The 23,213-nt window shown below is 37.9% G+C and overlaps 8 protein-coding genes across 8 annotated transcripts; 3 read left to right on the top strand and 5 right to left on the bottom strand.

Moving 5' to 3' along the window:
* Nucleotides 1–96: 96 nt before the first annotated feature.
* EV154DRAFT_528172 (NADP-dependent oxidoreductase domain-containing protein) lies at nucleotides 97–1,382 on the bottom strand. Its single transcript, XM_051603558.1, has 3 exons — nucleotides 1,289–1,382; nucleotides 812–1,219; nucleotides 97–735 (listed from the first exon to the last, which is right to left on the bottom strand). The coding sequence occupies exons 1-3, from the start codon at nucleotides 1,349–1,351 to the stop codon at nucleotides 157–159; spliced, it is 1,050 nt and encodes a 349-aa protein (XP_051451697.1). The 5' UTR covers nucleotides 1,352–1,382; the 3' UTR covers nucleotides 97–156.
* Nucleotides 1,383–3,228: 1,846 nt separating this feature from the next.
* EV154DRAFT_487233 (uncharacterized protein) lies at nucleotides 3,229–3,669 on the top strand (the record flags this gene model as incomplete). Its single annotated transcript, XM_051598956.1, has 1 exon — nucleotides 3,229–3,669. One exon carries the CDS (start codon nucleotides 3,229–3,231, stop codon nucleotides 3,667–3,669), a length of 441 nt encoding a protein of 146 aa, XP_051451696.1.
* A 197-nt stretch (nucleotides 3,670–3,866) lies between these two features.
* Nucleotides 3,867–4,355, top strand: EV154DRAFT_570109 (uncharacterized protein; the record flags this gene model as incomplete). The annotated part of the gene is made up of 1 exon (XM_051606183.1): nucleotides 3,867–4,355. One exon carries the CDS (start codon nucleotides 3,867–3,869, stop codon nucleotides 4,353–4,355), a length of 489 nt encoding a protein of 162 aa, XP_051451695.1.
* A 29-nt stretch (nucleotides 4,356–4,384) lies between these two features.
* EV154DRAFT_430828 (uncharacterized protein) lies at nucleotides 4,385–7,053 on the bottom strand (the record flags this gene model as incomplete). The annotated part of the gene is made up of 8 exons (XM_051596562.1): nucleotides 4,385–4,429; nucleotides 4,696–5,118; nucleotides 5,195–5,395; nucleotides 5,459–5,575; nucleotides 5,631–5,891; nucleotides 5,952–6,032; nucleotides 6,642–6,671; nucleotides 6,727–7,053. 8 exons carry the CDS (start codon nucleotides 7,051–7,053, stop codon nucleotides 4,385–4,387), a joined length of 1,485 nt encoding a protein of 494 aa, XP_051451694.1.
* Nucleotides 7,054–7,217: 164 nt separating this feature from the next.
* EV154DRAFT_528166 (ATP-dependent Clp protease, ATP-binding subunit ClpX) lies at nucleotides 7,218–9,514 on the bottom strand. The gene is made up of 6 exons (XM_051603557.1): nucleotides 8,858–9,514; nucleotides 8,626–8,796; nucleotides 8,276–8,532; nucleotides 8,003–8,218; nucleotides 7,606–7,938; nucleotides 7,218–7,555 (listed from the first exon to the last, which is right to left on the bottom strand). The coding sequence occupies exons 1-6, from the start codon at nucleotides 9,039–9,041 to the stop codon at nucleotides 7,346–7,348; spliced, it is 1,371 nt and encodes a 456-aa protein (XP_051451693.1). The 5' UTR covers nucleotides 9,042–9,514; the 3' UTR covers nucleotides 7,218–7,345.
* Nucleotides 9,515–9,956: 442 nt separating this feature from the next.
* On the bottom strand, nucleotides 9,957–10,562 carry EV154DRAFT_430863 (H/ACA ribonucleoprotein complex, subunit Gar1/Naf1; the record flags this gene model as incomplete). The annotated part of the gene is made up of 3 exons (XM_051596563.1): nucleotides 9,957–10,024; nucleotides 10,143–10,421; nucleotides 10,493–10,562. Coding segments are annotated over 3 exons (417 nt in total), but the record flags the coding sequence as incomplete, so codon positions are not given.
* Nucleotides 10,563–12,743: 2,181 nt separating this feature from the next.
* Nucleotides 12,744–15,655, top strand: EV154DRAFT_528156 (uncharacterized protein). The gene is made up of 6 exons (XM_051603556.1): nucleotides 12,744–13,327; nucleotides 13,386–13,437; nucleotides 13,540–14,020; nucleotides 14,112–14,751; nucleotides 14,809–14,908; nucleotides 14,986–15,655. The coding sequence occupies exons 1-6, from the start codon at nucleotides 13,129–13,131 to the stop codon at nucleotides 15,554–15,556; spliced, it is 2,043 nt and encodes a 680-aa protein (XP_051451691.1). The 5' UTR covers nucleotides 12,744–13,128; the 3' UTR covers nucleotides 15,557–15,655.
* Nucleotides 15,656–15,672: 17 nt separating this feature from the next.
* EV154DRAFT_607178 (uncharacterized protein) lies at nucleotides 15,673–23,033 on the bottom strand (the record flags this gene model as incomplete). The annotated part of the gene is made up of 8 exons (XM_051607593.1): nucleotides 22,705–23,033; nucleotides 18,674–22,645; nucleotides 18,392–18,604; nucleotides 17,594–18,330; nucleotides 16,976–17,530; nucleotides 16,746–16,906; nucleotides 16,076–16,684; nucleotides 15,673–16,020 (listed from the first exon to the last, which is right to left on the bottom strand). The coding sequence occupies exons 1-8, from the start codon at nucleotides 23,016–23,018 to the stop codon at nucleotides 15,673–15,675; spliced, it is 6,909 nt and encodes a 2,302-aa protein (XP_051451690.1). The 5' UTR covers nucleotides 23,019–23,033.
* Between the last annotated feature and the right edge of the window lie 180 nt (nucleotides 23,034–23,213).

Raw genomic sequence — 23,213 nt, 5'->3', positions numbered from 1 at the left:
GTGACTTGATTTTTTAAGCATTGTCCGTGTAACTTGCTCTTTTTATAAACTCAAGGATGTCAAAATAACTTTTTTGCCCCCCACAAACATAATTCATTTTTTTATGGTGAATAAATTTTTTATTCTCAATATTTATCATGAATGCGATTTATCCAATTACATGGGAATGAGGTTACGAGGGATATAAGCTTCTTCAAGATAATTAATTTCCTCCTCAGACAATTTGACATCAAGGGTTCCAATAATATCATAAAGGTTTGATTCTCTAGAAACGCCAATAATTGGACTGGTAACGTGCTTTTTAGTCAACATCCAACCTAAAGCAATCTGAGCAGGGGAATGACCGAGCTTTTCTGCAATTTCAACAACACGATCCACAATCAAATCATTATTGACACTTTCCTTCTTTGCGAAGAAGGCATTGATAGCAAGGTCACTTTGGATACGAACAGAGTTACGGTTGTTACCAGTCAAGAGGCCTCTGGCAAGAGGGGACCAATGGATGGAGGCAATACCACTATCAAGACAGTAAGGAATCATTTCACGCTCCTCCTCACGATATAACAGATTGTAGAGATTCTGCATACTAGAGAACTTGGTCCAACCGTTCTTTTCGGCAATGGCGTTGGCTTTTTGGAATTCCCAAGCAAAACAAGACGAACAACCAATGTATCTGACTTTACCAGATCGAACCAAATCATTCAATGCCTCCATGGTTTCTTCAATGGGCGTATCCTATATAGAAACCAACAGTAAATTTTCACAAAAAGTCCATTTATTCACAGACACCCACTAATAAAAAAAAACTTACATGATCGAAACGATGAATTTGATACAGATCAATATAATCAACGCCAAGTCTCTTCAAAGACCCTTCAACAGAATCGAAAATATGTTTTCTAGACAAGCCATACGAATTGACATACTCACTTTGACCATCTAATTTCTTTCCAAGTAGATTATTACTGATATCTTTATCGACAGTGAAGTAGACCTTGGTAGCAATTACGATACGAGATCGAGGCATGTTGAACTTTTGAATGGCTTTACCCAAGATACGCTCACTTTCACCGTTCGAATAACTTTCGGCTGTATCGAAAAAGTTAATACCAGCCTCATAAGCTTTACCAATCAGATAGAGAGACTCTTCTTCATCCTTAACCCAAGGTTGCCATTTGGAAGACCCGTACGACATGCAGCCCAAGGCAAAACGCGAAACCTAAATATGGAATAAGTATGTTGAAATGCCTACGTGGACATACACACTTCAAAAAATGGTATTACTTACTCTTAAGCCGGTGTTGCCGAAGCGAACATATTGCATCTTTGGAAGAACTTTATTTTCAGTCATAGCGAAACTATTGATTATAAATACAAAAAAATAATTACGGAAACGAAAAAAAAAAGAGCTTAATTTATAGTTTTTATTTAACTCATGGTTGATGAAGCTACCATATATGGTAGTGTGTATACGTCATGTTCTGACCCTTACAGAGTATTAGATAAGAAAAGCTGAAACAACGCCAAGGTAGTACAAACAGTGCACATCTAACTTTTTGTTCAATGAGGGTGCACTTTGTCGGAAATCGGGTCTGCCGTGTTTGCGGATTTAAATAAAAAAAGAGCATAAAGATGTATCACCCAGAAATTTCTTCATGTAGCTCTAACAATGTCGTTCCAGACCTCAAATGTTATGGCCGTGTTTGCGGATTTATGGCACAGTTTATTATTGAGTCGTAAGAAGCAAAATTATTTACAAGGTTACATGAATGTAACTGTTGCTATCAAAGCAATAGTGTCCGTTTTCACGGATTTATTAAACATATTCACTTAAGTAATTACAAGAAGAGAATAAGGGGTCACACACTATAAAGAAAACTTGTTTGTTCATAAAGCAAAAGCTGGTATAGCGACAATGTCTACATCGATGTGTTTTTTTTAAAAAAAAATTGCGCTATCTTCTTCTTTCATTTTACATATATCAAGGTTTATTCACACATTTAAAGTTGATTTGTATCTACAGAAACCCGAGTTTTATGAGCTACAAAGTGCTAGATTTGTTTTCATAACATGACTCCTTTTCATTGCTATATTTTACTAAACCTTCCGATAAAGAATTTGCTAACGTAGTGACATCACACACATACCTAGATAATCTGATAGAATGCTTTGTTGTCGATCACTAACATCTTTAAAAAGATCTATTCTTTTTTATATAATTAATTGATTATCTCATCTTGATATAATTATATAGTTTTTTCTCTCATGTTGATAAAAAGCACTACTTTCCAAGAAAAGGGTAAACAATTATTAAGTTTATTTTCCACAACCAAATGAAAAATTATGACAAGGAATGATAAAGGTACATCGTTTTATACACGAAAGCTGCTTTCTGATTTTGGCTGGGACATGGATTAAAGTTATGCTTGGATCTAGTTACGATTATACTATCGGTAGATGATTCCTTTCTTATAAAGAAGCGTCAGAGAGCGATCAATGACAAAAATTGTTCAATCAAGAATGATCCACCTCAAATGCTTGCTTTGCTTTTTTATCTTTGACCTCTTCATATCTTTATATTCCTTTAATATATCGTCTTTTTTTAAGACTAAAACGGAAACGATTAATAAATCCTAGTTTCATTTCCCTGTGTAAAAAATATTGCATTCTATTATATTTCAAAAGCAATAACACACAGTTAATTGTACTTTTTGCCACAAGAGAGTACAGAGGGTATTGATATTAAGCGTTCATCATCAACTCGAGTCTTGGTCTCGTCTAACATACCATTCAAAGCACCAAAATTAGCTTTATCGAGTTTTTTTTTTAATCAAACGGACAAAAGGAGTAACTTGGAACAAGTACATACGTATTAGTTCATATTTTTCTCATTAAACTGTAGCCGGTTAAAATTGACAAACTTGTAATTTTTTTTCCGTGCGGTATTTGCTGCAGTCGGGTTAGGGTTCTGAGATTTGACCATGTTATTTTGTCATTCTTTAGAACCATTATCAAACGGGTACAGGCTATCTCAAGCTATAATTTATATGATTTCTTTATCAGCATGAGACATGACATAAATACAGCTTATGGTCAACGACAGTAATCACGTGAGAGCTTTATATTGACCACACAATAGTACTAGAAGGTCACTTGTGGCCCAATCTTCTCTTTTTCTTTTTCCATCCCTCCTCTTCTCTCTCAAAATTTACTAATCTATCTCAAAACATGGTAATAAAAAACCATATTCGACGAACAGCGTATGTCGATAATGTATGCTGCGAATGCGGCAGTCCTTATTCCAGCCCCAGTTATCTTATTAAGCATATGATGGAAGTGCACCAAATCCAATTACACCCTCGAATGCAAAGCAGATCCCGTCCAACTTCTACGCAATACGAATTTGTGAAGAGCAAATCCGATCCTCATCAATGTTTATTCTATGGATGTCCTTCTTGTTGGTTTTATTGCCCTCAAGATTTGCAAAGACTTGCTAAACATATACGGGATACGCATCTTGTGGACCTAGAAGACGGATATGAGACACCGGAATATGAAGAGGAAAAAAATGTAGTCTATGAGCATCGAAACCCTGTTGCAGAAAAGGAAATATTTGAAAAGATTATTGATATTACAAACAATTTTAAAAAGTTGTTTAGTACAAAATAGCTTCCCCTCTATCTTTAAAACAGTAGTTATAATAATAAAAAACTGCATCTTTGTTGTCATGTAAATTTGTTGTCATGGTACAAAAATATACACGAACAGACAAAATGTTGCCAGGATAGTCTGATATAGCTATTTAAGTTGTTCATCTGATAACGACTCAAGTCTCTCTCTTCTTTATAATTCATCTCTATATTTTTATGGACTACCCATCAAGACAAGTTGTATTTTTAAGATATCCCTGCTATATCTGTGGAGCCTCTTATTCTACAGGACCTGCCACACTCAATCACATTAGCACTGCGCATGGTCAAAGTCTACCCCGTCGTAGACCTGGAATTAAACGGCCTTTTAATATGAACTACAGTTATCAGCCCGATAGAAAGATGGGGTTCGATTTATCTCATCATGGTTGCAGTAGCTGCTGGTTCCATTCCGGAGATTATGGAGAGCTACAGGAGCATGTCAAAAAGGAACACACTACTGATAAAGGCAACTTTATCGAGGTAGAGAGTGGCGATGAAGAAGAAGAGGAAGAAATCCAAGAAATACATAAGGCTAAAACGGTTCGTTTTGAAGATAGTAACAAGTCTATGAAGGATGAGCCATATGATATGACAGTGGCAACTACTATAGCTCGGCAGATAGTAGATCTTGGGGCTATGCTTACTAAAATTCTTAAAATGTAAACTAGTAGGCTTTATTATTCTAATAAAATTTAATGTCGTTGAGTAGCCAAGAGTTCTTGCATTCTTTGTTGTGTCTATACAGATACATAGAAATAAAAAAGGATGAGCCATTCACATTTTTTTATTTTGTTATCGATTCTTTTTTTTTATATACCTTTGATGTCAAATAGTGAAACACGGCTTCTTTCACCCAGGGCTGTTTGTAGAAATCTGTTTGACGTACATCTTCCAAATTGACCTTTGTCTCACCAAGAATAACCTAGAAAAATACAATGCTAAGTACACCCTCCCTGGGTTTCCGACGAGTAACCTTCTCCCCCCCCCCTCCCCTTGTGTTTACCTCTAAATCTCTTGCCTGACTCGTAATCCACTTGTTAATAAACTCAATAGGATCCCTCGAGAACTGGGTCAAAAAATCACGCTTGATCTTTGAGTTGTTAATACTTTGAACACATTGTACAATCTTATCATCCAATCCCATGATATCTTTTTGGGTCTGACTAGAAGCCACAATATTCATCATCTTTTGACGCACGACACTATCAAGTTCTACATCCATATCATAAGCCTTTGTCGATTGATTAAACTGTTTGTCTACACGAATGGTGTAATTCAAGACAATAGGATCTGGTCTTGACAGATGCTGACTGATCAAATCTGGTAACTGTGAAAAATGGATTTGTGAAAGACCACCGAATAACAGACTTAATTTGTCATTACATTTGATTAATCGCTTATCCTGCTCATCTTGTAATTTGTTTTGCTAAAAGATGTAAGGTGTTAGTGCATTACATTCTCTGGCGACGGAAGGGGGGGGGGTTATTAAATCACTGATCTACCTTGACGTAGTTCCAAACTTCCGTGATGACATGAGGTTTGGTTGCTAATTTCAATGCTATCAAGTTGGATAAACCTCCAGATACCTTATATTTATTGGGATTGAAATCGGGAACGAGTATAATTCGAGCGTTTACTGCCACATCGCCTTTACGCTTTAATTCAATACCATCAGAATCTGTAGATGAAGCTTGTTTATGCCACTACAAGAGAATTCACTTCTTAATTTAGTTTAACTTTTCCCCTTCTTCAAGCTATATATTTACTTCAGTGATATTTCCTTCTGGAAACATTTCCGGATCGCGATCTAATTCAACAAGGATGGATTTAAAAAAGGATGTGAATTTCTGGATAGGTTGAGCTTTCTTGGTAGGAATCAAAGGCTAATAATAATATAAATCAATGAATTTTTTTCTTGAATGAAAAAGTCTTATTTACGTCTAGTAATCTTCCTTCCACTTTGAGGGTCCAGGAAGGTGCATTCTCATTGTTTAAATCAAAACTATTAGGTTCGTCAATTTGTGATGTCTGATCGGCTGCTGTGTTTGATACAAAGATACGCAACGTGCGTCGTACTTTGGTTGGTTTTCCAAGCGCTTCTTGGATATCCAAACGTTTTCTCATAATGGACACATCGAGGTTCTTTTCAAATTCGCAAAGTTCGGTATAGAGTTTGGATTCTGGAACATAAGCTTCAATCTTTTCATTATGAGAATTAACATTGGGGCTGAATTAAAATGCATGTTTTTTGTTTGTTACCTTGGGTGGTATGTTACGATCGGTTGGTCTCTTTTTTCTACAAGATATGGTTAAAAACACGAAAAAAACTTTTTTGTTTGTCTGTCAACAGGAAAATAAAATGCATTACTTTATGTGTTTGGTAATGGAGTCTGATTCATTTGGTCTTTTTCTAATTTGAATAGGTGGATTGATAACGTGGTGTTGCATTTTTGGGATAAAAAGAAAAAAGAAGAAATAAAAAAAAAATAATCATAATTCGAATTCAGGTGTTACTTTTTTATTTTAAAAGAAAGTCATTAAAGCAAAACAGGCATAAAAGAGACCAACGGGATAAGCAACCAGTAACCGTTGCTCGTTTAAATGAAGTACACTGGAAAACATACCCGAACTAGAATAAGTACACCATAAAATACTAATGACGGTCAAGATAGAACCGATAATGTTGTCCAACTTCAAGACCACACTGAATCCACTCAACATCACCATAGGTAAAAGACAATAACCCAATACACTGGCAGTTCTGGACCAATCAATTCCATTTTCACTCATCATGTTTAAAATCAAATAGATGGAAACAACACCCATCACACCAACACCGTAAATATATCCAAAATGTGCTTTTCTAGATAATAATAAAAATGTGCCAAATAAGAATATGAATAAAAGAGGTCCTGCCAAATCCGTGTCATCCATAATAGTATGAGGTACAGTTCGGAAAGGATTTAATACCGCCAAACTCTATGAAGTGTGTGTGTGAATACAAAAAATTATTTTTCAGTTGATAAAACGGTACCTTTGTCTTTATATGGCCAAAGTTTAAACCAAGTTCTTCTAGTAAAGGTGGTTCATCTGCAAACCCACCTGTACCAAACGCGCTCCAGAAAGAACCAGATGTGCCTGAGGTATAATCGTAATTAGGTGAACGCATATCTCCCGAAGGAGCGCTACTGTAATAGTTGCTGTTCGTGTTGGCACCAGCACTGTATTGATCTCCATAAGTGGATGAATAAAACTGTAATCCATCGCCAGACTGTGCAGATGCTGCTTGTTGTGAATAATATTGACTATTGTCTTGACTATTGTCAAATAGTACAGAATGAACTGGTTGTCTTCCTGCCATTTTTATTTTTATTTTTATGTAAGGTACAGTAAAAGAGAAGACTTAACCGTTACCAGTCTTTCCCAATTAAATAACACTGTCGGCATCTCACCACGTCACAAAACACGAACGGGGATTCAAACCAAGGTTTTAACTCGATCTCACTTTCACGCATTGACAATATGTATGTAGGCACTGCAAATTTATTTAATAGAGTGAGTAGGGGGAGTATATGTATAAATTAAAACAATGAGAGCGAGAGAAGAAAAAAAAAAGAGAGGGAATGTACAATGCTTTCTTTTGTTGTTATTGTTTATATTTGGGTCATTTGTTGTGGGGTATCGTCCTCAGTGTGAGGTAAAACAACACCATCATCATCCGCAATCATCTTATCAGCCATTTGTGATTTTTCTGTCGTGATATATACAGCTGTTTTTTCCTTGTTGACAACTTTACTATCAATAATCACTTGCTTGATACAAGACGCTGGTGCATCAAACATGGGCTCCAATAGAAGGGTTTCCTATAGTAAAAGTTAACTACAGCCCCCATTTACTATAATCTTTTTCCTACCATAATGCGTCTTAATCCACGTGCACCGGTCTTTTTTTCCAAGGCTTGAGAAGCAACCGACTTGAGAGCATTTTGACTAAATCTCAGGCTAACGTTGTTCAATTTGAAAAGTCCCTCGTATTGCTTCAATAAGGAGTTCTTGGGTTCCTTTAATACACGAACAAGATCGTCTACCTGAAGATTATTGACTGACGCAACTACTGGAACACGGCCCACAAACTCAGGAATCAAGCCGTATTTTACAAGATCCGTAGGTTCAACCACATGCAAAGACTCTTTACTTTCCTCTACAATATCAGATTCTGATTTCAAATGAGCATCAAAACCAATTGACTGTATTAAAATATTGTTTAGTTTTATATACTACACTCCAATATACATATTTTTTATATGTTACCCCTTTGGAAAGACGATCGCCAATAATCTTTTCTAATCCAATAAAAGCACCACTTAAAATAAAAAGAATGTTGCTCGTATCGACAGAGTATGTTTCACCCTTGTTTGGAGAGCTCAAGGACCCACCCCCACCTCCAGGACCGCCTCGCTTATGGTTACCCGCTCCTGATTTATCAGTCACATTTACCACAGTTCCTTCAAGCATTCTTAATAGAGACTATGAATTAAGGCATTTTTTTAGTGGAAATACAGGATATTTTGTGTATAGTTTTACCTGTTGAACACCTTCACCTGATACATCTCTCGAGGCAGTATGTGAATCAGATCTTCTAGAGATTTTATCCACTTCATCGATAAACACAATACCCGTTTCTGCTTTTTTTACATCAAAATCACAAGACTGAAGTAATCTCTGGATGACTAATTCAACGTCTTCACCAACATACCCAGCTTGAGTAAAAGGTGTAGCATCAGACATGGAAAAGGGCACCTGTAATACTTGTGCTAATGTTCTAGCTAATAATGTCTTGCCTATACAAACAAACAATTATGGATCAGTATACTTTTTAAAAAAAAAGAGGGTCATTGATATTTTTTTTTTTTTTTTTTTTTTTTTTTTTTTACCTGAACCAGTGGGCCCGATTAATAGGACATTACTTTTATCATGCACGGTAGAATCTTCCTCTGCACTTGTATCAAGATTTAAAGCGGACTCAATATCTGGTACAAGAACTCTGCCGTTATTATTCTCAATGGCTTCTGTGGGTGGATTTAACCAGGCACGTCTTTGTGCGCCTAACGACAACGATGCTTAATTAAAAATATCCTATTTTAGCAAACAATTTATTTTCCTTACCATAGGATAAGGCTCTTTCGGAAGGTGGTGGGAATTCACTTGTATGGTTTTGAAGAGGTAATTGCGTGGAATAGTAATCTTGAGGTAAAGTGGGGTGATGATGTTCTGCGTGCATACGCTCTTCGCCTTCCACTAACTCGCGCTCACGCTGCTGCCTCTTTTGTTGTAAATGGTGTCTCTTCATATTGGCTCTGACACGGTTATAATGGTTAAATATAGCTACGGCAAGCACCTTTTTGGCCCTTTCTTGACCAATGACATATTCATTGAGATGCTGAACAATCTAAGAGTAATGTATACATTAATTGACTCGTGTTTTTTAAACAATTTTTCTGTTTCTTTACCGAACGTGGGTCCGTCAATTGAGCCAGTTCTAAATGAGCAAAAGGATCTTCTGGTTTTGTAGGTGGAGTGGATATGGGAGTTGTAAAATTATCTCTGCCCATAAGTCCTCCGCCGCTATATTCGGCACTATGATAAGACCTTGATAAGATGGCTGGTCTAACATAGACTGAAGAAGTAGTTTTGAAAAGTGGTGCATAAATAGAAAGTCTTTTCATATTGCGGGTGTGTGAATAAATAAATAGGGAAAAAGAAAAGAAAAAGAGAGATGTTACAAAAGTAGATTGTTTTTGTACCAATGAGATGACAATGCCAGAGGATTTTTGAATAACCGAAGAAATTGGTTTAATGCATTTTTTATTTATTTACACAAAATAATGGGAGGAGAGAAAGAAGAGAGAGAGAGAGGAAGAGATTTGTTTTCAAATACAAGATATTGGTAATATTTTAAATTATTTAAAAGGTAACATGGTTACCGGATCCAGCACTACTGAATCCGCCACGAGAAGCACCGAAGCCACCACGGCCTCCACGGTCTCCACCACCAAAACCACCGCGACCTCCACGGTCTCCACCGCCGAAACCACCACGGCTTCCACGATCTCCACCGAAACCGCCACGGCCTCCACGATCTCCACCGCCGAAACCACCACGGCCTCCACGGTCAGAACCAAATCCACCACGGCCACCACGAGGAGCACCGAAACCACCACGGCCTCCACGATCTCCACCACCGAAACCACCACGGCCTCCACGATCACCACCGAAACCACCACGGCCACCTCGTCCACCACGGCCACCGCGAGCGGGGAAACCGGAGCTTTGCTTCTTCTCGACCTTACCTTGAAGACCAGTAGGCTTACCAGCTTTTTTTTTTAAAAAAAAATAAAATTGAGGTTAGTTCTATTGTACCTCTCCCTCTCCTTTGCAGTTTGTATATTACCCTTTCCGGCAACCTTAGGCTTGGGTAAGAATCTATCCATAGGAAGGAGCTTATCGAGTCCAATATAAACCTTATCATCAGGCTTGAATGTAGTGGCAGACATACCACCTTCCATCTTGACGGTGAAGAAAATTTCGTTTAAAGGACCAAGAATTTCGTCAACCTTACCGATAAGGGTTTTGTCTTGGAGATAAATAGGTGCGTTGAAGAAAGGAACCTTGGGGTTGTTTAATTTACAGACCATCTCACCTTCACAGGCGCTGACAAAAACACCAACGACTAACAAATATATACAATTTAAGCATTAAATCTTTCTAAACGTCTTGTATTCTATGCCTTCTGAAACTTACCGACAACTTCGGAAGGAGGTCCTTGGTTGAATCCTCCACCACCGAAACCACCACGTCCACCGCCACGGCCTAATGTCAAATGTCAAAAAAAAAAAGATCTCTTTTTGTTGCACATGTTTTCTTTTCATGCGGGAGCAACACGATATTTCGTTTCTTCCTTACCTCCACGGAAACCACCACGGCCACCACCTCTTTGTTCACCATATCCACCTTTACCCATTTTTAATATATATGTATGTTTTAGGGTTGTTTAAGAAAAAAGAGTTTTTTTCATTCAGCAAACAGGAAAATTTTGACAATTGGAAAAAGCGGGACATGAAAATAAAGCCGTCCAAAAGGCCTCAAATGTGACTCTTTTCATATTCACTCTGAGTGTTCCCTAATCACGTCAATGTACCTTGACTATTATGAAGATGTCCCGTCTAGGTGTCAATATATCTTTTTGTAACTGATTCAAAACTTATTCTCAACAATTAGGCATCTTTTAATTCAACTTGACATGCAAATATCATAGGACTAACACGTCTGATTTTTATAACCTGCACGAGACGACTTCTTTCTTGATAGACATGCGACTCAAGTCTCATCTATAGGCTGTCGCCCACACATAATATATGCAAGATATTCAATACAAATCCAAGAAAAAGCTACATATAGCCATCAGCTTCTTAAGACTGATGTAATTTGATAATTATCAACCTTTTTGTTAACGATATATACACACTATATATCCAGCCTATAATCTACTTGATACTCTATAGCGATCCTGGCCAAGACTAGCAAGCCATTTACAGTATGTCCATCAACTGAGGCCACCTTCCTATAGCAAAGACTAGCTGTACCCGTAATATCGCAAGAATGGTAATGCATGTTTTTTATGTTTTTTTTAAAAAATTGAGCTAATAATTTAGTGTTTCTTGAAAAAACAAAAGTTATTATAAACTAACCTTTTAACTTTTATATATAATAAAAAGAGAAGTATGTTAAAGGAAAAGAAAAAAGGAAAAAAAGTGTATGAACGAGACTTATTTGTAAAAATGATAAACAAGAGCTTATATCAGAACAGTGTTTGGGCCTTTACTCAACATGGAAACATTTGTGAACTTGGTAGTTGACTATCGGCGTTTCAGTAGTAGCATGTACTAATCGGAAAGCATATTTTGAGAAAAACAAAAATCGATCATTCTATGAAGTTAAGAAAAAGCCGAAATGATTTGGCTTGTCAATCAACGTAAACATTTTTCTTAGACTTAGATATGGGCAGACCATCCCGCAATTCCAAAAAATACGTTTAAAAAAAATACGGAGGTCTAGGCATTTCCGTTATATATATATAATAACGTCGTAGGTCAGCTTCTTACTTTGTCTAGCTGACAACTCTGTTAGAAGGTCTGTATAATGATAATTTGTTGCGCTCTGTGAATCATCAAAAGTGTCGGCAATTCTAAAAGAAAAAATGTATATACAGTATACAGGCTCTCTTTTAAAATAATCGATAAAAGGTTCATCAACATCTAATTCGGAATTCAGTCACTCTTTGTATTTATAGCTTTTGGAAAGACCTAGAACTCCCGTTTTCAATGGTTTCCCTTTAGGTATATTTGTTTATGGATGGAATAAAAAAAATTTACGCCACCAAGAAAAATGTGATAATTTCCTTCAATTTGTTTTTCGTAAGGCTTTAGGAAAATTTTTATCCTTCAATCTTTTAGCTGACACTGGTAACACTATTTTATGACTTGGTGAATTTACTGTACTCTTTGTCTTATTCTTCAATCTCTTCTGAGTAACTTTCTTTTGTTAGCCGACAATTCAATATTCTTTTTTTTACAATATTGGTCAAGTTGAATACCGAGACCTTGGCTTAAAACTAGGCTATTCTCGTGGAATTTTTAACGTCTTTTGCAGTGACCTAATAACATAGTTATTTCTCTTGATAAATGAATTACCCTTTTTTGCTTCAAGAAAATATATCTCGTGGGAGGAGACATAAAGCACTTTTGGTTTATTTTTCTGAAAGGTCTACACATACATAAAAAAAAATTAACCTTTTTACGATCCTTAGTATTTACTACAAATGAAAGGAAAAAGAAAAAAAAAGGTGTGTGAATGAGTGCTTTTATGGGATGAAAACGAATTGTTGAATGTCCGACATAAACAACAATGTCGACGTCATTTTATGTGTAGGCGCAACCTCCTTTAAGTTCCCAATTGCGGATTTTTGTATTTCTTTCTTTCTTCCTTTATTCAAGGAATATATAAAAAAAAAAGTTATAAAGAATGGGTTATAGCGAATGGTCAGATGAAGAAAGTTCATCTCGTAACCATGGGCGTGATAAATTCCGTCATGAACGCAGTGTCGAACGTGACAGAGCCTATGGTAACGATGAGTATGAACGCTACGACCGAAAGAAGCGCGGTCGTCGTAGCCCTACTCCTCCTGAAGGTATATAATTTACAAATTAACTACACATTTTCAAACATCTCTACTTTCTTTTTCTTATACAATACTCTCCCATCTATTTCTATATCTACCACTCTTTTTTTTATATATTTTCTTTACCTACTCTTAATTCTTTAAATCCAAAAAAAAAGAACGCAGACACAAAAGAAGACCATCGTTTTCACCACCACCCATGAGAAACTATCAAAACTCGAGACCCAACAGAATCGAAAGAGACATGAGAAATGATCCGGACACCGATCATTACATTCCCAACTATGAACGCGATGGATATGTACCTGGTCCTCGTTATGGGAATAAGCCTGAAGTAGTGTCAAACCCTCCCTTTGCCGGTCCTAATAATTCTGGTCCTGGTGGGTTTCCTATGATGGGTACGGACTTGTAATAAAAAATGCAATACGCCTGTTAATTAACCTATTTCCAAATTAGATATGATGAATCCCCAAATGGTAAATGGAGGTTGGGGTGGCAACGTTGGAAGGTAAAAAAAAAAAAAAAAAAAAAAAAAAAAAAAACCTGATTTCAATTTCATTGATACCTTGTAACATGTACTCAACATCTTATATACAATAACGTGCAATAGGTTCTCTATAGATCCTAATCAACTGGATTATCTCGTTCCATTCAAACAATTTTATGATTACACACGTAGAACCGCCACTAGACGTATTGATGATGAAGATATGCAAAAGCGGTATGCACATTATAAAGAGAAATTTGCTGCTCGTCAACTTGCTCAGTTCTTTGTCGCTAATAAGGATAAGGAATGGTTTCAAGAAAAATATCATCCCAAGTTATCACAACCTCGTTATCAAGATATCAAGTTGCGTAGAAAACGGTATTTAAACAACTTTTTAAAAGAGCTGGAAAATGGTGATTATGATGATGTGCGTTTTGATAATGATGGACAAGGAAACCTTACACCTCCCCCCGCTGAAATCGATGACAGTACAACAGAGACAGACGCACCAAAACCGGATGAAAGCAATAGCAATGATGAATATGAGACACGATTGGTCATCAAAACCGTTCCTCCCACTATCCCCAGAGAGAAAATTTTGGAGGTAAAGAAAACATTAGAGTGTGTGTCGATAAAAAATGAGAGGGGAGAGGCTACAGAAAAGAAATATCAGAAAGACTAAAACAATAACTTAGATGTGCAATAAAGTGGATGGCTTTGATTATTTATCCCTTTCAGAACCTGGACCCAACAAGAAATTTCACAGAATTGGTTGGATCAGTTTTAAGGAAGGCACTGATATGAAAAAGGCATTTGAACTTATGGATAATCAAAAGGTGGACGATTTTGTCTTCCATTTAGCTATGAATCGTAAGGATGCTGTCACAACACGTGTTCCACGTATCGCTCCTGATATCTCCAACACCACCGAAAGATTACAAAAAGATCTCGAACAGGCCAAAGAGCTTGCTTTAGCTCTTGAAGCTATTTTAGGTGAAGATATTCCAGATGGATTAAAAGCCGTAGAGGCGCGTGCTCAAATGGTCATTTCTGAGCGCGTTAAACCAGAAGAAGAAGATGTAAAGAAGGAAGGCAGTGAGGATGGAAAGGTTGATGATGAGGATAATGTTGATAGATGGAATTTAAAAAAGATGTTAGATATGATTATTATATATTTAAGACGCGTTCATATGTATTGTTACTACTGTGGCCTCGAATGTGATTCTCTTGAAGAGCTGAACAAAAAGTGTTGCGAACCTCATTGTCGTGCCACTGCCAGTAATGTCATTGATGAAATGAATGATCCCAAACAAATAGCAAAGAACGAGCGAGGAGGTACGATAATACAAAAACGAAGGAGCTTAACCGATTTACTTACAATTTATAACAAAGTCGCACAATGGGCCAAGAACTTGGATCAAAAAATTTCAATGAAAATTCATACACCTGATGATCGTGAACTCAAACGATTAGGTGGACGTGTTTTGCAATCGTAAGTTTTTACTCATTTGGTGGAACAATAGAGACAGGCTATTAACTTTTTTTATTATTATTGGGATTTGTTTCTAGTGAGATTGATGATTACGTAAAAGAGCATGTGTTGAAGGAGCATGAATCAAAATACAAGTGCCAAGTCGGCGAATGTTCAAAAGCATTTAAAGGATTTGATTATGTCGAAAAGCATATTCTGTCCAAGCATCCCGAAGAAATTGAACGTATAAAGGGAGAAGTGGAATATTACAACAATTATGTGTGTGATCCCAACCATTTGATCCCTAGTCCTAACACAAATCATTTAATGAATCCTTTGCCGAATAATATGTCTTTTGGCCAACAAGCACAACCATTCATGATGGCTCCTGGACCTGGTGGGCCTGGTAACATGCGACCTCCTCCTTTACCAATGGGCGGTATGCATGGCGCGGTTGCTGGTACACCTTGGGATCAGATACCTCGTATTGGCTTTGGTGCTGATAATGCACCTGCAGGTTGGACAACTGCCGTCAATGCTGCACGAAGAGCAAGAATACCAGGCGTCATGGATCCTGAGGATTCTCTTCCTAAAGATCCCCGCCAAGTCAAGTCATACGTTGATCTGGATGCTCCTGCTGAAGGTGATTCGAACATCTCATTCTATTAAGTTTTTTTTTCTTCAAACGCCTCTTCTCTTTTTTTTTATATCTCCCACACAAATACACAATTTTAAAAAAATAAACTCTTGTAAAAAATAAACAATTTTTATATACACATAGATAATTAACGTTTTCTATAATCACGTCTTTGGTCATCGTAAGAATTATAATTGCGGTTTTGGTATCTATCATTGCTGCGTCCCTCGTACCTTTCTCTGCTACGTCCCTCTTGCCGTTCATTACTACGGTCATAACGACGGTCATTGCTATGCTCACGACGGTCATTGTACCGCGCATCGTCCAAAATGCTATCAAAATTTCTTTGAACCGGAGCTGGTGGTGGGGGAGGTCGGTCTCTTTGTCTTTCTTCCTCTCGAATTTGCTTCAAGCGCTCTTTTGCCGCAGAATGCTCCATCACAGCCATTTCTTTCGCTCCCATACCATTTGGCCATACACTCACAGGTTTTGGTCGCTTTAATTAAATAGTTAGTACCTCAATTCTGTTTACTCTTATTGAAATAACTTACAGATACTGGTGGTTTTCTTTTATTGATAAACAGGCTACTGGATGCATTTGATGGGCCTGAACCATTAGCTAGTCTTGGAGGTGGGTTAATGGTGGTTGACAACGTCGTAGTATTTTGTCTGGAAACGGGGGGTGTGATCGTTTGTCGTGAAATGGGTGATGCTGGAAGTGGCGGTAAACCTCGGGACGCACGATAAGCAGCCATCGATAATTTACTGGTAGGGGTAGAAGGTGCGCTAGGTGCTTGAGCTGGTTGGGTCTTTTGCTCTTTACTGCGTCTTACTTTTTCTAAAAATGAAATTGATTTGTCGTTTACCGGTTCCATCGTCACAGAAGGAGGCTCTTCCATCTCTGTATCGCGACTACTGTTGTTACTTATCTTCCTGCTGCGAATATTTGCGTGATCGACAGATGAATGGCTACGTTTTGTCATTGCTCTCATCTGCGGACTCTCAGAATCCGAGTTAGAATTAGAGTATGGTTCTGATATTTTGACAGGCCCGCGTTTGTATTGTATTGTTTTCTTTTTGATTATTACTGCAGGTTTTTCAAAAATGTTTCGTGGTATGGATTGTTCGCTGATTTTGTGGCGGAAATAGGGGTATTCACACTATTAAAAAAGTTATGTTTTAGTAAAACAGACCTCCCGCTTCTCAAATTTTTTATCTTACATCTGTGATTAAAGATCGTTTTCTAGCATCGTCTACCAAGTCGCCCCAGTAATCACTATTATACAAAGAACGGGCATTGCCTAGTACAAATAAGGAACATTTTGCACGGGTGAGACCAACATTCATACGACGCATATCGGCCAAAAAACCAATCCCACGACCTAATTTTGAAATAATAAAAATTGAGTTCTTTTAGGACTTCTTCATAACATTTTGGATACAAACATTACCTTGACCGGCTCTTACGCAAGAGAAGATGATGATTTCTTTCTCTTGACCTTGGAATCCATCAACGGTATTAAAATCAATAACATCAACAATGTCATTTCCAAAACGTTTTTGGAATTTGGATTTCAATTGACCGACTTGTTGTTTATATGGTGTGATGATTCCGATTTTAGAGGCAAATTTGACAGTGGGTAATTTGGTGCAAAGCATATCTACTAGGGCAACAGCAGCATCTGCCTCAGCTACATTATATATGGATTTACCACGGCCCATTTTTTCTTGACCATCTAAAACGTTGAAAAATCTATACGGAGGGAATTCGGGTAAGTTGTGCCAGACAGCCAATGAGCTCTTCTCCATGTCAGGTCCGTCCAATAAGCGAGATTTGTAAAACAATTTACTGGGAAACTGACTAATATCAGGATGCATACGATATTGTATACTCAATAAATTGACCTCTTGGGCGATTGTATGTTCCAGACGCATAAAAAGACTTTGCTGATAATGATATTTGGCAGCCAAAGTAGAGATAACAGTAGGAGGCAATTGATTAGGATCTACATATAGGAAGGGTTAAATTTTCATATGGAGTTTTTGTAAGACCAATAAAGCTACTTTACCACCAACAAGGATACATCTTTGGGTATCGAATTTTAATGGAATCAACGAACTAATCTCAATCGATTGAGCAGCTTCGTCGACAATCACAGTCTCGAAAGAAACGCCCATGGTTGTCAGCATATCATGACCACTACCACTCAAGGTAGCACATACAACATCAGCATTCGCAAACACCTTTTGACGAGCACGCACACGCGAAATCTCCATTTCTTTGCCGTGATTTTTTTGATCTTGGAAAGTGTCCTTTAACAAAATTTTGGAACGCGTCAATTTTTGACTAAGCGCCTTTCGCTTATCACGTAAAATGGACATTTGGACCATATCACTCCCCGATTGCGTAATCTCACGGTCTACATCATCGAGACTGATTTGGATGTTTCGAATATCTTGATGCAAACTATCAAGTTTGGCTCCCCATTTACCACCAGGTGCGCCATTCTTCCCACCCGACAAATCCATCTCTTCTTCTATTAAACGGTCCAAGATACGATCCTTGACACTTGCATTGACAGAATCCGCAACACCGATACGAACAATATTAGGCTGTCTTATACCACGCGAAGTAAGAACACCTTCTTTTAAACGTTTAGCGATTTCATCCACAGCGGCGTTACTGGGGGCACACACTAAAATCTTTCCGATGCCATATGGCAGTTCCGCCGTGGCATTGGTGCGTTGATCAAGTAAAGAAACAATCAATGATAGAATTGTCTTGGTTTTACCGGTACCTGGAGGACTTATGATTGAGGTGATTACTATGAGCAAATTGAAAAAAAAAAAACTGTTGTGGTACTTACCCCTGAATAAGAGAGAAACCTTTCTTCTTTTGGATGGCACAAACGATCGCTTCTGCTTGAGGTTCATTGACATCATATCTTTCACGGTATTGTTCGATTTGAGCATGTGTTGGCTTAGGTGCGGGATTCAAGTTAGGCTGGATGATATCTTTACCTAAATCATAGAACTCGAGACCTTCCAAAGCTGCATATTCACGCATGGTGGTAGTCAAACTAAAAAATAAATGACAACAGAATTAAACTCATTTATCGCACCATTCAATAGAATAAATAAAAAATTACCTCATAATACGGAGTATATGCCATTGAGTCTTGGGTGAAATTGAATTCAAAAGACTGATACGATCTGAAGCAAAAAAACAACGAACAACAACCTCACCCATATTTTTTTTCTGGTTAATAGACATAATTTTACCCAAAAAAGCTCGTCCTTTCCAAGCAGTTCGATCCGAGCTAAAAAAGCTAGGTCCAAAGTGATTGGCAACGCAAACAAGGTCGTCTTGAGTCAAGTTGTTATTGATAACACTCATGGGCATTGAGAATGTGATATCCACAAAATCGTTCGTGTGACAACGTCCTGCAACAAGACAATTGGGCATCACATCCGATTGGGATAGTTGCTCTTTTGAACGTAACAACTGTGTCCAAGTTTCCAACATCAATAAAGGTTCAAAGACTGTCCTATATTCATCGAATGAAGCAAATGTCTGTGGGACATAGCTGTATACGGATTCGTTTGTGTTGGGAGGGATTTCGCGGTTATCCGTGATATCCCATGACAATAAAGTTTTGAACATGCGGTCAATGTTGGGGGTAATCTTTTGTCGACGATGCTGTTCTCTTGCACGGGCTTTAAACTTCTTGTCAATGTAACCGTTCGCAATTGGCGTATCCAATAATTTGATGGTACGCTTCGGTTTAGTTTCAAAGAGTGCTTTAACGCTCGCACTCTCAGCCTGAATGTTGGCGTTTTTATAATGTGACGTCTCTGATTCATCAAGATCATATATCAGACCTAATAACCCAGAATCATCACCTCCTTCATCAGACGACGAATCTGAACTTGACCCGGAAGAATCTATACCGAGTTGTTGACGTGATGCACCAGCAGCCGAAGGAGATTTTGCTGTAGCAATCAAACGGCGTTCGGCACGAAACTCTTCTCTTAAATTTTTTAGTTTAGAAAATCCCATAGAAGGAGGTCTCAACTTCCGACCCTTAGATGTCACGGCGAATGTGGGTTGCTTCGATTGTGGTAAAAAGACTCGCGTCATATCGGGTTTGGCTTTGGGTGCAAGTTGTTTTTTGACAGGTTGTGTCACTGTGTTTAGTGAGGTGTTGGGAGTAGCTGGGCTTGCCAAATTTATTCTATTTACAGTCGATGGTACTTCAACAATATCCATGGGCTCGGAGTCACCAAAATACTTATGCTTTTCCGTGGATTGATTATTGGGAGTTAAATCAGTGGGCGGCGGTGCCTCTGTCTTCACTTCAAACCATTCTTCAGGTACTTGTGAGTAATCCATCTCACCAAACTCGCCTTCTATATCATCATCCGAGATCTCGTGGGGCTCTGTTGCTGTCGCTGCGAAATAGGTTGTTATTTTGGGTGTTCTATATTCGGGTTTATTGGGACGAGAGGGTCCTGATATAGTTGCATTAGCAAAACTTTGATCCAAGGTTGTTTGACGAGGTTTGACAGGTATCTTTGGGGAATTCGTGGAACTCTTGGTGACCATAGTTGATGCAGCATGCCTTTGTACTGGCGATGCTGGCAATGTAGAATCAGCTATCGTAGGTTCCGAATCCATAGCCGTTGGATTATGTTTACTGGTATTAACAGATTGCCACTCGACATCCTCATCATCACTATCGTCTTTCAAAAAGATGAAATCGGTGGGTTCATGTGCACTTAATGCCATAAACAACAGATCCCTGTCACTTTTTGTAAGTTTACTTGCATTCACACCTGTGGCGGCTGTCATTAGACGATCATAAGAGTCCACGGAAATTTTGATTTCAGCTTCTTTCAAGACGTCTAATATTTTGATTGTCAATGGTATAAGTCTTGATATAATGTCCTGACGAGTAACATATATCCAGTGTGATAGTGAATCTGTCATTGTGTTGATATTGTCATAACTGAGGCTTCCATCTTTGGTCATGGAGGTAACGCTGATTGCTTTTTCAAAAAGATTTCTGGAGGTCATCATGTCTGTGGCGGTATCTAAAATGGGAACAATGATGGAAGCGACCGCGGCAGGGCGATAACTTTTTGCCCATTCCAATGACTTCTCAAGCACCGTACTAATAGTACGCCAACAAACATCCCAAAACTCACCAATCATGCCGTCTTCATCCTTTGCTTTTCCTTGTCCTAATTCTATTAGAGTCATCAAATATCCACTGGGTGCACTGGTTAATATGTGAACTTGTAACGATAGCAAATGTATCAATGACGGAACAGATTTAAACATGTCCAATTTAAGACTGCTGTTCAAGGCTATAAATTCACGCAAAATTGAATTAAAAGCTTCCAAGACTGGTAATGGGCGACATAGATAGAAAAAATCATGAAACATGTCTTGATCAGGGATCACACGAGGATATTGCTGAATGAATTTCCGGGAATCTTCATTGATTTCATGATAGGATGAGCATATTAAATGCAACATGGGTTTAATCATTTCAGGGTCGGATAAGATACTTTTTCTGACTTCCCAAGTTGCATTCACCATGATCCTCAAAGTCTTGCCAACAGTCGCACGGATATCCGCAATCCGGATCAATACGTTTTTGCACTCTTGCGATAACTCTTCCTCTCCATTCTTAGATTCTTGCAATAAATTCGGAATATCCGCAGTAGCAATATTGGAGTATGCTTTAAATAAAATTTTTGCTAACCATGGGTATTCGTTTACTTGCTGGTCAAAGCAGGATCGCATAGAAGTCCAAACAGACTCATAAGGTGATTTCTTTGGTTCATCCACATTATCCCCATTTGTAAGGTTATCTTCAATATCTTCTGTCAAGTCCAATATCTGATAAATAACATTAAATGCCTTGTTCAAGCAAGTTGAATCTCGATCCACCAGATCCGACAGAATATTTCGCGCGACGGTTGGCATATGCTGTACCAATGCGGGCAGTTTACTCGACTCAATTTTTGCAAATCCAACAATTTTTGTTACATATTCATCCATATTTTCTACGGGTACAGAATCGTCGGCTAGACACTGGTCAATAATCTGCAGGCCTAATTCTGCACAATAAGCTCTACTCATAACGCCCCAAGTGTCCATCTGAAAGTAACCAAATGTTGTATCCAAAATCTTTTGCGTGATATCCTTTTCGACTGGTGAATTTCGCAAGGATGACCAATAAGGGTATATCCACTCCAGCATACTCTTGATCTTTGCCATCAATTTGTCGTCTGGATAACGGCTACCATCCCGCTGTAAAATCTTGCCTGTGTTTCCCTCGCGCGCTATTTTCATGGTGGTCTGGAATACGGTATGTTCGCATATTTGTTTCACGATGTCATAATATGAGGTGCTGTTGGCTGAAATTGTACCCCAAAATCCTGATTGCATCTTTAATAACATTGCTGTCATTGTTTTTAAAATTTCGCCTAACCATTCTGCAGAACTTGATAACTGCATGTTGATTAGTTGCGGCATAGATATATTAGATTCTGATAAACATGAAAGCAGCATTTGAGGTGAAGCCGCACCAGTGATCAAACGGAATGTTTTCCATAATTCCCCAACATCTTGCGTAATATCAAAAGGACAATTTTTGATTTTGATTGTAAAACTGTCATCCTCTGAATCCTCTGTGAATGTTTTCAGTATGCCTAAAATCAAATCTTTGGTTTGTAGAAAATCTTGCTCCGAAAAAGTGTATTCATCCGCAGTTATGAATTTTTCTAGTAATTTTCTTGACCAGAATCGGGCGATACGTTGGTGGTGTAGTGTTATACGAAAGATGTAGGTGGCTGTCTCGGCACCAAAAGTTGGAAAGGAGCCTGTTTGTTGAATCAGAACAAATATCTTGCAGAACAAATCGTCGCATTTTGAATCATTCAATAAATGAGGGGCATAAATGGTTTCGAGCAAAGCACACATGATCTCGTTCGTCATACTGAAATTGGTTTCTTGCGATCTAAAAGTTGATTTGACTCTAGTCAGGTCGCAGCGATCAATGCGACTAAAGAACTCATCAACGGTCTGTTTTGGGAATAAAAGGTCGTATCTAAAATGAATAGGATATGTATTAACATTACTGTTTTTTTTCGAGTACATTCTTATAACCTTTGTCTAACATAATGCTTTGAAGTTTGATAAGCTTGAACACAATATGTACAAGACTGCAATTGACTATTTAGTTTTTTTTTATATTGGACGATCGGATCATGGTCAGGCAGTGAGAACAGCCAAAGGGATTCCCTTGCTATTGGAAGTGTAGCTTCTGTACACCACCAATGGTTGACATTGGTTGTCAAAAGATATGCTAAAGCCTCATTAAAGAAATTCGTTTCAACATCGGAATCTCCTGGATTGTTTCTTTTTTTCTCCAAAAGATCTAATACCCCTTGAAGCTGGGAGGTATTTTTTTGAAGACTCATTACGTTTATAATTGTAAAAAAGAAAAAGGAAAAAGACAAAAAGTGACTTTTTTTAAATGATCCCAAAAAAAATGCTTTGTCGCGTCTCGCGATCAAGCGTGCTTGATTGGTTACTCATTGCAATATCCATAAAAGCATGGTTTTATTATCATGCACTCTTGATAAAGTTTGAGTCTGTTCGTGCCTAGCAATAAA

This window comes from Mucor mucedo, assembly GCF_025094135.1.
Source record: "Mucor mucedo strain NRRL 3635 chromosome Unknown EV154scaffold_176, whole genome shotgun sequence".
Classification (NCBI taxonomy): Eukaryota; Fungi; Mucoromycota; class Mucoromycetes; order Mucorales; family Mucoraceae; genus Mucor; species Mucor mucedo.
Note: the sequence above shows the minus strand (reverse complement) of the source record. Positions and strands in the feature narration are given on the sequence as shown.